The sequence below is a fragment of the Lonchura striata genome, chromosome Z (assembly GCF_050655825.1).
Source record: "Lonchura striata isolate lonStrDom1 chromosome Z, ASM5065582v1, whole genome shotgun sequence".
NCBI lineage: Eukaryota > Metazoa > Chordata > Aves > Passeriformes > Estrildidae > Lonchura > Lonchura striata.
The window spans coordinates 51452225-51464885 of NC_140740.1; the positions used below are offsets into that span (position 1 = coordinate 51452225).

The 12661-nt window shown below is 42.2% G+C and overlaps 1 protein-coding gene across 1 annotated transcript; it reads right to left on the reverse strand.

Moving 5' to 3' along the window:
* Positions 1 to 4737: 4737 nt before the first annotated feature.
* On the reverse strand, positions 4738 to 7336 carry RPL37 (ribosomal protein L37). The gene is made up of 4 exons (XM_021551486.2): positions 7276 to 7336; positions 6495 to 6630; positions 6104 to 6188; positions 4738 to 4850 (listed from the first exon to the last, which is right to left on the reverse strand). The coding sequence occupies exons 1-4, from the start codon at positions 7276 to 7278 to the stop codon at positions 4781 to 4783; spliced, it is 294 nt and encodes a 97-aa protein (XP_021407161.1). The 5' UTR covers positions 7279 to 7336; the 3' UTR covers positions 4738 to 4780.
* Between the last annotated feature and the right edge of the window lie 5325 nt (positions 7337 to 12661).

The following is a 12661-nucleotide window of genomic DNA, read 5'->3' on the forward strand; positions in this document are numbered from 1 at the left end:
GAATAGCTGGCAGAACAAAACATACCAGAGGAATTATTCCATGAATCTTTGAGGCCAGCTTACTTTCTGATAACTTCTCCATTACACTATTTATCTTGAAAAACCCATGCACTATTTTAAAATCACTTTTTCTGTTTGTTTATTCAACTGGGCATGCCTCTACTTCTAAGACAGCATTTAAAATAAATAATGAACTTAAAGCCGACTTGATTTCTGTCAATTATCTCCATAACCTGATTTTGAGACAGAAAATGGCTGTTAATTCCCCTAGTACAATTTCTTTCTTTTAAATGTAAATTGTTTCTGTATTTTCAATAATTTATTCCCGTAAGTAGGAAGATCAGAGTACTTTAGCAAAAATAGAACTGCTACTCTGTGGAAACATCCTCCAGAGCTGTGTTACCCAGTGTAGTGTTACAAGTGCCACCAGCATGGAGACCTGGCATGTGTGCCCTTTGTGACACACAGGGAGCCAATGCTGTGGTTCAGGAATACAGCAAGGCTTTCCTGACGCATGTCTGCCCAGACACTGCAATGGCCACTGTACAGTTCAGGGCCAGCAAGGAGACCAGGAGTGGGAGATGATGTAATAATTAGACAAGAAAACAAAGGATTGAAGACAAAACAGAAAACATTCTCAGCTTTACTAACAATATGAAAGGGGGAACATTAATGTGACTTGTTTCTACTATCTGGTATTAAGACTTCCTTGGCATCATTGGTGCGCTTTGCAAACAGGCACATGCTGCTTGCTCTTCTCTCTTTGACTTCTGACTCTACATTGCCACTGAATGTACAGCACATTTCTTCTGCAAGTGCCTGGTACTATTTTCACTTTCCTTCTCCTCGCCATAAAAATGTATGTTTTGCCCAGCTCTAGGCTTTTATCTGTTCTGCTGTTTCTAGCTTCTAAGTTGACACTGCAGAAATCACAGAATGGTTTGGGTTGGAAGGCATCTGTAAAGATCCTCTATCTAATCCAACCTATCCTGCAACCAGCCAGGGTTTCTTCAACTAGACCAAGCTGCTCAGAGCCCAGTCCAATCTCTTCTGAAACACTTCCAGGGAGTGGGAGTATTATAGCTTCTCTGGGATATTGAGTATATTGCTTCTCTGGGCAGCCTGTTCCAATGTCTCAGCAGCCTCATAGAAAAAGACTTCTTCCTTTTACATAGTCTGAATCAACTCTCCTTTAGTTTAAAACAATTACTCCTTGTTCTGTAACTGCAGGCCCTTCTAATAGGTCTGTCCCCATCTTTCTTCCAGGTCTTCTACAAATATTGAATGGCTTCCTGGAGCCTTCTATTCTCCAGGCTGGATAATTCCAACTCTCTGGATTCATAGGAGAGGTGCTGCAGCCCCCTGAATCTTCTTTGTGGCCCTTCTCGGGGCATGGTCCAACACAACCATGTCTTTCCTGTCCTGGGGATCCCAGAGCTGAATGAAGTCTCTCTGTAAACAGGAAGACAGAGCAGCAGAATGACCTCACTTGACCTGCTGGCCACACTGCTCTGGATGCAGCCCTGGATGTGGTTGTCTTTTTGGTTTCTGGGCTGCAAGTGCACATTGCTGGCACATGTCCAGCTTTTCAAGCACCATTACCCTCAATCCTTCTTCATAGAGTATCTCTTAATCCCTTTATCTCTCAGCTGGGATTTGCCTTGAGTGCAGGACCTTACTCTTGGCCCTGCTGGGCACCTTTAAATTCACATGAGCTGGTTTGATCTTGTCCATGTCCTTCTTCATGGCATCCTGTTCCTTGGACATGTCACAACCACGCCACTCAGATAGTGCAAATTCTCCGAGGGTGCACTCAATCCTCCTATGTCACTGATGCCATGTTTACTGTGGGACAAATTACACTTTAACCTTCCCTTATGGCTCACGTGCCTACAGAAGCCCTTCTTCTTCCTCTTACATCCCTTCCCAGGCTTGCTTTAGCCACACCTTGCCTTCTTAGCTCTATCCTGTCACAATTGAGCAATGAACCTATGCTTGCTCCAATATACCTTCTCTTGCTTCCTTGCCTGTTTGTTTCCTTCTTGCCCTTCAGTTTGGCAAGCAGGTCTTGACTCAGCCATGCTTTTGGCTTTCCTTTCGTGGTTTCTTACAGATGGGAATTGAGAGCTCTTGCTCCTTGGAACACACACTTTAAGATCTGCCAGCTCTGTTCCACTCCCACTCAGAGGGCAGTGGGTCTCATACACTATCTCCTAGAACCTAAGAACTGCTGAACTCTCCTCAGGGAGATGCTCATGCAGCCTGCTGTTGTGCCAGGGAGATCTAAGGGCCTCCCTCAGGACCACTGTTTATAGGTTCCAAGATGACTGACTTTAGTCTTCCGGCGGTTTCCATATTGGCCGCCAACCAAGGCAGTAATTACAGGAAATTTTCCGAAGTCTGTAAGCATGATATTGCTCCTCTCAGGCTGTTTCAGGCAAGTAACATTCCCAGGCTACCAGGGGATGACTTACTGTCTCTTGTCACCCTCCTTCGTTAGGCAACAAAGGCCGTGCTATGGACAGTGCTTCTGGTAAATTCAAGGGCAGTTTTGATGGGGTGGGGGTGAGGGGGTGGAGGAGGTGTTTGAAGACATAACACATCTCCACACAAGGACCTTTTACCAATGGCAATCCATCTTTCACCACTGTGGTCACTTGAACACCTCTCTGCCTTTAAGAAACCTGCATCCAATACACTTCTAAAAAGTGAGGCTTGTACACTGAACAATAGGAAATGTAATTTCTGATGTAATTTGGACTATACCATCTATCAGTCTGAAGGATGCAAAAATCACACATTACAGATTGTGTATGACAATACTTCTGTATACATAAAGTATATGGTAAGCATTATGCATAGATTCAATTCATAACCCTCAAGTTAAAATGCTTAAAAATATTTTAGCAAAAGATTATATACTGAGCAACCAGCAAAGCAGCCTTTCAATATTTAACAACACACTACAAAGAACAGAAGGGCATCAAAATATATTTCCTGTACAGTGCAAATATAGCTGACACATGAAGTACACAATCCTTTCTGAATACGACATAAAATCCACAAAAACTGATTTTTCCTGCCCCTCACCAAGAATTTTAAAACAATTGAAAATGGCTGTCAAAATTCTTGTCCATAAAATTCATTCTTGCTGCAAGTAAAATTCTCCCTGAAATAATGAGTTTCAGTTACTCCAAGTCACTGGACGTTTCAATTACTGTTACCATGGTAACAGTATTGCTTATTATACCAATGTCCATTTTTCAGGAGGAGAATTCGTGAGAAGCCAATAGGTAACCGCAGCAAGTAGCTAAGCACTTGCCCTTACAGTGTTTTATCATGTCCACAGGTCAAACAGGTTGTTTAGAGCAAAACCCCATGCTATGGAAAGGTCACCTGACCTGTCATGCAAAGGCTTTCACTCCCACCCAGTCAGAATACCCATCATACACCATCCAACATGCTCAAAAAGCCCTTCCTTAAGAATCCTGCTGACCTGATTTTATAATGGTCTTGAGTTTATTCTCAGAGAACAAGGACGCATTTATGATTTCTTCCTCCCTATATGGATGTGTTTGCCAAACATCACCAAAAACCTCATTTCAGGGGCACTCCTTAGCCCTGGGAATGGCCAGTATTGTGCACAGTGTATTTTAAAAGCATCACTACCACTTACATTCCGATTTTCTTAAATGGACCAGTTGAATCTGGAGCAAGCAGCCTATTTGCAAGCAAATTATTTTTCATTTAGAAACAGCCCAAGCTGATAAACTGGATTATCCAAAAGTTCTAACTCCATTTAAACACCTAAGAAAGTGCACACCTGGCTGAAAATTTCTGTGATTTTACAGTTGATACATTAACTGCTGATCATACAGTAGTGACAAAGCAATATTCTGCTTTTATCACAAAATCAACTGCAGTGAGAACAGCCTCAGAAGCTTAAAGCATCACGTTTTTCCGTTTCTAATAGTCTCTGAAAGGCAGTATGAAAGTCCTCTAAAACCTTGCAGTAACTACTGCAATTCCTCAAACTTTCATAGCAGCACCTTATAATCAGTTTCTTAGTGTGAGTTTGAATGCCAGTAATACACAATGTAGGGTACAAATTCATTAATCTGTAATTTTTATGTAACTTCAACTGACTGCTGTCAGATATTAATTTATTATCTAAACACATCAGAGTTAACTCAGATCTGTGTGCAGCTTTCCACACCAACCCCATCAGACCATTCAGGCAATTCTGTCCCACCCACACCAGATCTCCAACCCCCCTGTATCTGCAGTACATATGCTCCAGACTTGGGAGCTTTTTTTGCCCAAGAAGCAATGATCCACACACTAAGCAGCATCTCTGCAGGCTTTCCAGTACCACAGAGCAGTAAAAAATGAACAGTATTGGAAATCCCTCTTTCACTAACACCTCCCAAAACAGCACATAGAGCCATTTTAATAGCTACTACCTTCAAAACACAATTCTGGCTCTCCATGCTACAGCATACTGAGATCAAAGGCACACAGGGCAAATCCACAGTACCAATATTCTACTTCTCTAGCAGGAGACCTCCTTTGAGTAATACAGACAAGCCTCTTTTTCAGTTCAGTGCAAAGATTATGGTCCTACCAAACGAAGAGTAGATTGTTTTAAATTAATCAGTTCAGAATTTGTATTTTTAATTATTTATGTATTTTCATGAATACTGCATTTCAATGAAGTAAGTAAAAAAAGGTGACAGATTTTCTGGTTAAGACCATTTATTTTAACAAATAGATGAGTCTTTTAAGATGAACTGGAGGCTGCAACAGCTGCTCTCTTGGGCTTCGGGGTGGTTCCCTCACGGAATCCATTCCTGCAAGTAGAAATATCATTACCACTTTTTGAGAAGTCGATTCCTGCTCCAGGTTATTTTCTGTCACTCGTGTTTTAGATGAAGCTCACTAGCTTTTTTCAATTTATCTCAGTAATGCACTGAAATCACTAGAGTTCACCCGTTCAGACCTTTTTAAAAAGAAACACTTTATTAATAATTGTCTTGAGTAAGTAGTATGGTTTTTGTTCTCTTCTGCTGAAGTAAATTTGAGTTCTTGAAACAGGAAGATTTCATTATCTGAGCAAACACTGCAAATATAGCTCACCTGCTGAAAGCACATCTTATTAAAGACGTCCTGTTTCTGAAGTCTATTTCTTACAAAAATCCTCTGTGCCTCCAACCACACTTTCAGTCCTGAACTTGATTTTGGATGACATTTCTACTTGAGCAACACTCAGTGGAAAGCAAGCTACAACTGCACACTGGACTGGATGGTGTTTTATCGCTGCCATTGGAAAAGAACGAGCTAACCAAAACAAATTAACTGACCCTCAACCACTGAGGGACTGAGATCCCTCAACCCACGACTGAGACTTAGTCTCTTACCTTTTGCTAATGTAGCCAAGCTACATTTTTATGACAGTACTCCTGAATTACATGATATTTTTCATATTGCCTTCTTGTGAGACCAGAAGTTACAGAATTCCATGGGACTCAATCAAAATGGGAATCATAAAACATGCCTACTACCTCCCAAGTACAACTCAAAGGCTTTGTAGCAAGTCTTAGAAACTTGCAACTCAGGATCTGATGAAATATCTAATCAGTGCTGACTGAACTCTAAATGAAGAGAGGGACCATGAGTTATCCCTGTCCTGAACATTTTCTGAGTGAGCAAATGGGAACAGGAGTGCATTTTGAGACTTATCTCTAGAAACCTTTAGTGTAATCATCTATTTAATTGAATCACAAATAAACAAAATACCACACTAATCATTTTCAGATGTGAGCTTCTTACTACAGTAACATCTATGTTCTGTACTACCTTCATTTAGTATAAACATTGCAACTTTAAACACCCTTTGTCTTACCAGTAAGATGTTTTCATTATCGAAGGATAAAATGCATACAACTATACAAAGCACATTATTTCATTACATATTTAAGAAGACTGTACTCCATTAAGTGGTACTAAAACAAAATTAAAATGTTATCTTTGAATGGTGAATTTTATCATTAAGTGGAGTCTATGCAAGATTTCAAGCACGCTAGTCTGTAATAAATTGTTATACCTGAATCGACGGTAGACCTTTTTCAGGTGCCTCATGCGACCAGTACCAGTGGTGTTGCGTCTTTTAGCCTTTGCACTCCAGTTATCTAAAATATGGAGGTTACTGTTATTTACTTGCACAAGTAATTTCGGTTCCATGTTACATTTGTATGGTACCATTATTCAAGATGACAAAAGAAAAAAAACCTGACTATAATTGAAATCAGTTTTTATGCACTAATACTACATATTACCTAGCATATAGTTAAACTACCATTAACTTGAACAAAGCTCCAAAATGAAAAATGATAAAACTGCAAAATGACAGTTTTTCTCCTTGACTGGAAAACAAATCAAAGTACTGAAGAAACACGTTTTTATGAACTAGAGCCAGCTGAAAGTTTTTTACTTACACTTTCTCTTACGCTTAGCAGGGTAACCACATTTCCCACATGTCGATTTTTGCAGATGGTATGCCTTGGACCCACATCGACGACACAGGGTGTGTGTCTTATTTCGTCGTTTACCAAATGATGACGTACCCTTCGTCTGAAAAACATTTCAAGACATAAAAGTAACACGTCCAAGTTACAAAATCAAAAGAACAAGCCTCAAAACACCCAGCGCAAAGCTAGCCGTGTAAACACGTCAGAGGCACATTCAACTCTGAACCACAACTCAGTTTTAACTATGAGCACCCTCCATTTTCAGGACCCGCTGCCGCCATTCGTTGTGTCGCCGCCCCTGTGCTGAAGAAACACGGAGCCACGGCACGTTTACACCGGCCCTCTCCCCACACCCATTACCCTAAAGCAGCAAACCACTCTCTTCCGACGAAAAGTGACTCGCTTCACACAGCGAGTGCAGCCGCACACTCACCGCTAGCGACCGAAATCCTTCCTGCTACGTTACCGCCCGGCTGCTCGGCCACGGCGGCAGCAGGTACGGAGCAGGAGTCCACGGAGCGCCCGCGGCTCCAGCCGCACCACGGCCGCCCTGCCCGGCCCGGCCCGGCCCGGCCCGGCCCGGCGCGGCCCGGCGCGGCCCGGCGCGGCAGCCGCGCCCGCCGCCAGCCCCCGGCCCCAGCCCCGCCGCCCAGCCCGGCCGCGGCACGGCGCGGCGGCGGATGGCGGCGGATGGCGGCGGATGGCGGCGGATTGCAGCGGATGGCCCGCGAGCGAGCCCAGCACTCACCATCCTCGCCGGCCGCCAGCACCAAAGAGGCCGCGCTCCGCCCCGCTTCCGCCACGGCCCCGCGAGCGCTTCCGGGGCGGCCGCTTGGGCGGGCCCGGGCCGGGCTCAGCGCCACGGGGCGAGCGCGGAGCCCGGTGGGCAGCGCCAGCGCCGGGGGCGCGGGCACTGCGGCAGCGCGCTCGGTGCCGGGCGAGCGCCTCCGCGCCAAGTCCTGCTCACACCGACAGTCGAAATTCCTCTTACAGAACCACACAATCACCAGGTCTTGAAGAGATCTACAAGAACATACAATGCACCGGTCCGCCCAGCGCTACCCCTGTAAGCCCCTAAATCACATCACTCAAAGCCAGGCCCAGACGCCCTTTGAACACTTCCAAGGAGAGCAATTCCACCACCTGCCGGGTAACCAATTGTTGGCCACCCGAGCAGCAACAAAATTTTTAACGTGAATCTCCCCTCTCTTAGTTTCACACCATTTTTTTGTTGTCCTCTCTGTAAGCACAGTAGAAGAGACCGGCCCTCACTCCACTTTCAGGTGGTTGTAAAGAGCAATAAGGTCTAATGGGTGAGTTTTAATGAGTGAAATTCAGGCACAGGGTTTTACTCCTGCCTGTAATACACAACTTAGTAAGTAAGCTGCCTTGAACAGTGGGCCCTTCTGTACTTTATCCATGTCCTCCCCCAGACCTCTCCAGGAGATCAAAAGTGGAGTCTGCCTGGAGTCTCCACGAGTCTGTCTGAGATCAAAAGGATTGCAATGGACATCATGGGCACAAAAAAGAAAAGTGGTCACAGCACTGAGCCTGAGTACAAGAAACATTTAGACATATGGCATCAGGATAATGCTCTAGACATAAGTGATTCTTGAGGCTGTCTTGTGCAGGGCCAAGAATTGGTTGGTGATCTCTGGGGTCCCTTCCAACTCAGGATATTCTGTGGTTCTCTGAAAATCTACTATTTAAATTCTCACAACCCTGCCTACTATGCATCTTCAGTAGACTTACAATCTCTACACAATTTTATCTTGAGAGAGTTAGTTTCAGGGGAAATTGGAGTAATTTATGTATACCTTATTACCAGATCATTATCTTGTCAAACAGAGACAGAAATTGATGCTATAGCCAGTTTCTTTATCTTTGATTGTAGAATTATGTAACTTGAAAAAAGCATGTATTTTTCTGGTAAGCTTGATCTTAATCCTTGTTTACTGACTAAAAATGCAGCTTTTCCCAAGTACAGCTCTCTGGGCCACCAGAAGCCAGCAAACTGTGAGCAACCCTCCCACTATGAATGAGTTGAACCCATGACATGGAGCTCATTGATCAGGGGTAGTCCCATGGCACAGTCTTCAGATTAGTGAATCTGTGTGTGACCTGCTGCATTTTCACTCTTGGACAAATCATGTTCTTATGATTGTCTAAATATTAATTTATCCTCACTTCTTTTGGAGTGTAGCCTCTAGTTGAATTCTTTTGGTGCTAATTTATATAATCAGAAGCCTTTGACCTTTGCTAACATTGAGGGATGGGTTAAAAAACCATATTGACCCAAAAAGATATGACTTAGGCTATTCACTCAGTTCTCTCATTTTGGGGTGGCAATTTCTCTTTCTGAAATACCAGAAATCTTTTCCTGTATTCATTTTACCTCACACAAAACCTAGACATTTACTCCATCCATGGTCCTGCAGTAGTTAAAAAGGAGAGATTTGTTCCAAATGGTAAATCATCCCATCTTAAATTAGGTGTCTGAAGTAGGGTGATCCTTGGGAGGAAACCTTCTTCCATGAAGGGTTCATTCCTTCTTCTGCCTAGAGAAGACTAGGAAGACCTCTTAAGCTGGGCACATAGGTAGCTGAATTTAGCTAAAATTAATTTTACCCTGAATTAACTCAATGAAGAGTCAATTTTATAGCAATTCTGTCTTCCTTAACAGAAATCAAAAGAGAAATCACAGTGTTCTATGGATGAAATACACCAAAACAAACCACTTACATGGTATGAATACATCCTACAGGCTGAACTGGAGTCATATTTCTTCCAGCAACCTTGCTATGTGCCTTTTATCTAGTGCCTCCTTTGCTCTTTCTTTCTCACTAAATCTCAGAAATCTGGAAGATGGCATGGACATTGGACAGGTGCCATGGCAACAGCCTCCAAAGGAAGTCTGTTGGTTTGGCTGCCTGCAAGAATATGCAGGAATTATTCCTGTCCTTTGTGGGATAAAAATAATCTTCTTCATTTACATGTCTTCAGACTTGTTCAGAAAGAAAGGTTGTTGCTATCATCATGCATTTGTATTTAGTATTCAGGAATAGTTTTAGGGTAGAGAATGGGCAGAGCTGTGGCTGACCCAGTACCATTCCAGAAGGTCTTAGCCTGTGTGAAGCACACAGAGAACAGAGTTCATTGCCCATTGCTCAGAACCCCCAGGCTGCTGCTGAATGGCACCAGTCTAAATTCAGCACTGACTAATTCACACTGCTTCTTTGTTGCATAGAAAGTAATCCAAAATTTAGAAAGTGACATGTATGAATTTCAGAACTGTCCTTTTGATGTAGGAAACAGGAGTCTGTCACTGCAGCTGTTATCCCATCACAGCTTCCATACAGGAATTTTGGTCCAGACAGGTTTGCTGATGGAAAAAATCCTTTGTTGTGCCAGCATGCAGTGATCCTATTAATCTTCTAGGTTAGGGTTTATTGAGTACCATGTTCTGCACCATGTTCTACAGCCTGGCTGATCTGGCTGGAGTTAAAACACTGCAGTAAAAAAATCTATATGCCTTTAGAAATAAGCGTTAGAGTTAAGTCTAGTTCAAAGACAGGGAGACCAGAATCAGGACTACCTAGGCATAAGAGAGGAAAGGGTATGTGTGCAGCAAATAACCCCAGTGGCATTTGTTTTCTCAAGTTTGATGTCATGCTACCTCATCACACCATCACTGGGGTGCAGTACAGCCAGACACGCCCTGTGTGTGACAAGAAACAGAGAAGTGGAACTGGTTTTACTTAACTTGAACTGCTGAAAGGACTAGTGTGTGACAAATGAGCAACTACTATCCAAGCAAAATCTGTCTAATGTCATAATATGGCATCACTTGTTTGTGCACCCTTGGGTGCTTGTGTAGCATCCTTTACTCAAGCAGGGATGAGTTAAAGGGATGGGAATAGTGAAAATTCAACCTTTATATACAGATGTTTGAAACTAGTCAGTACTAAATATTATCTTCAATTATCTTCAGTGGTGCAGACAAACTGAAGTCTTTATTTCTTAGTGTGCTCTCATAGATCAAAGGCATGCCTTTCGGTATCCTCCTGAATAACAAACACTTTAACAACGGTAACAACATCTCAGGAATGCTACAGGAAAACTGAGGAATTCAAGGGAAACATTTTCATAAGGGTTGGTTTTGTTGCCTTTGTGTCTTGTTATCCTCCTGATTTGCAGAGGTAAATATCTCAGTTGGAATTATTGGGGGAGACACTGGTTATTTGTTACCTAGCAAGCAGAAGCAGCATAACTTCATCTGTATAATATCCAGATTCTTCAGTTTGAAAACTTTTGTATGTGAGATTGAACCAGAAGCATTGGTCACCACAAGATGACAGTAGAGTTCAACTGAAACCTTTCTACTAAACAATTCAGTAAAAACTCTCAAACAGTAACAGTACATTAGGTTAATAAATTGAAATATTAATGAATGCTATCGGTACAGTTCTTACATCTTTATGACAATAACAGAAAATTTTAGCAAACAGCAGTGTTTATGAATCAGCCTGTTGTATCCTGCTAAGAAGCTAATAAGCATAATAGAAAAGTCTTTCTATTTGTTTAAGTTGAAAATGAATACAAGAAAATTAAACAGCTGACATTAACTTCTGAAATTGCTTGTTAAAATATAGTGGAAGTGATGAAAAAATTTTAACAACTCAATATTTTTTAATTACACTTCTATGGCAGCCTTCCAGTACCTAAAGGATGCTTACAAGTTGGATTAAAAGGGAGACATTTTACAAGGGCATGCAGTGGTAGGACACAGGGGAATAGCCTTAAGCTGAAGAAGGGCAGGTTAAGTTTAGGTATTAGTAAGAAATTATTTACTAACAGGGCAGAGATGCACTGGGAGAGGTTACCCAGAGAAGCTGTGTGCGTCCTATCCATGTAAGTGTTCAATACCAGGCTGGATGGAGTTGATCTAGTAGAACGTGTCCCTGCCTGTGGCAGGGATGGGTGGAACAAGATGATCTTTAAGGTCCCTTCCAACGCAAATGATTCTGTTATTCTATTGCCACTCCTCAGCATCAGACAGAGAGAGAGAGATTAGATAATAGCCTTCAGATCACCTTGGGAATAGTAGTAATACTTGTAGATCATAGCAGAAGCATGACTATCATCACAAACAGTAAGAGCTCCCTGCCCATTTCCTCAGCTGCCTTTAACCTTTATCTTAGAGTAGTCGCAGGGGAGATCCTGGTTTCTTCCCCACTAGAAGCCACAGTAGAAACTTTCCTGTGCCATCTGCCTAAGGGAACAGGGAGACCATATCTCTTCTCAGCAGAGACAGGGACAAGTCTGGGACATACTTGCTACACAGTGCAAAAGAATTCAGAAAATTCAGAATTTTAAATGACCCTATTTTCTTTTTTATTTATTTTTTAATTTAGTTCTGCTTTTGTTTAGTTTTGATTATTTTTTTGTCTGTTTAATGCTTATGCCTAGATACAGTACAGTTGTAGGGCTTTGTTGCACCAAATTCTTAGAGGGGGTTTCACTGTTTGCAGAGGTGGTTGCATGGCAGTTTAGGCTGAGCACCAAACAGGGTGCATAAGAGAAAGCCACAAGTTCCTTTACAAGGTAACAACTATTTACTTCTCAGTTCTATAATAACAAAATATTCTTGTTACTATTATTTTGATAAAAAACAACCTTTCTTGATCTTGTCTTGTTTGACACTGTTGTCTTAAAACTTTGTTGCATTATTAATGCACAAATGTATGCATACGTAAGCCTGGGGCAAAATTTTCATTGGAGAGGTACAAAAAGCGTTTGAGCTACCGCCATCTGGTATTGCAGTATGAATCACATTCCAGGTGGAAATGCCTAGCTTCTAACCACATGCGTCTTACATTGCAGCAGAATATATTTTAGTAAATTGTGAGGAAAATGTTTCTATCAGTACAGACTGCAAAGTACTAGACTTAATTTTCCTTCTGATGGTTCTGGAATTTTTGAGAAAAGGCTGGTCAAATGGTTGTCTGAAATGGCATAGATTTGATGGATCTCATAGTGGGAATGCAAATAAGTTGGATGACCTTCTGAGGTTTCTTCCAGCTGTACTTTTGTCATGCTGTGATTTCATAAAAGACCTCTAACTGTAGAGACAT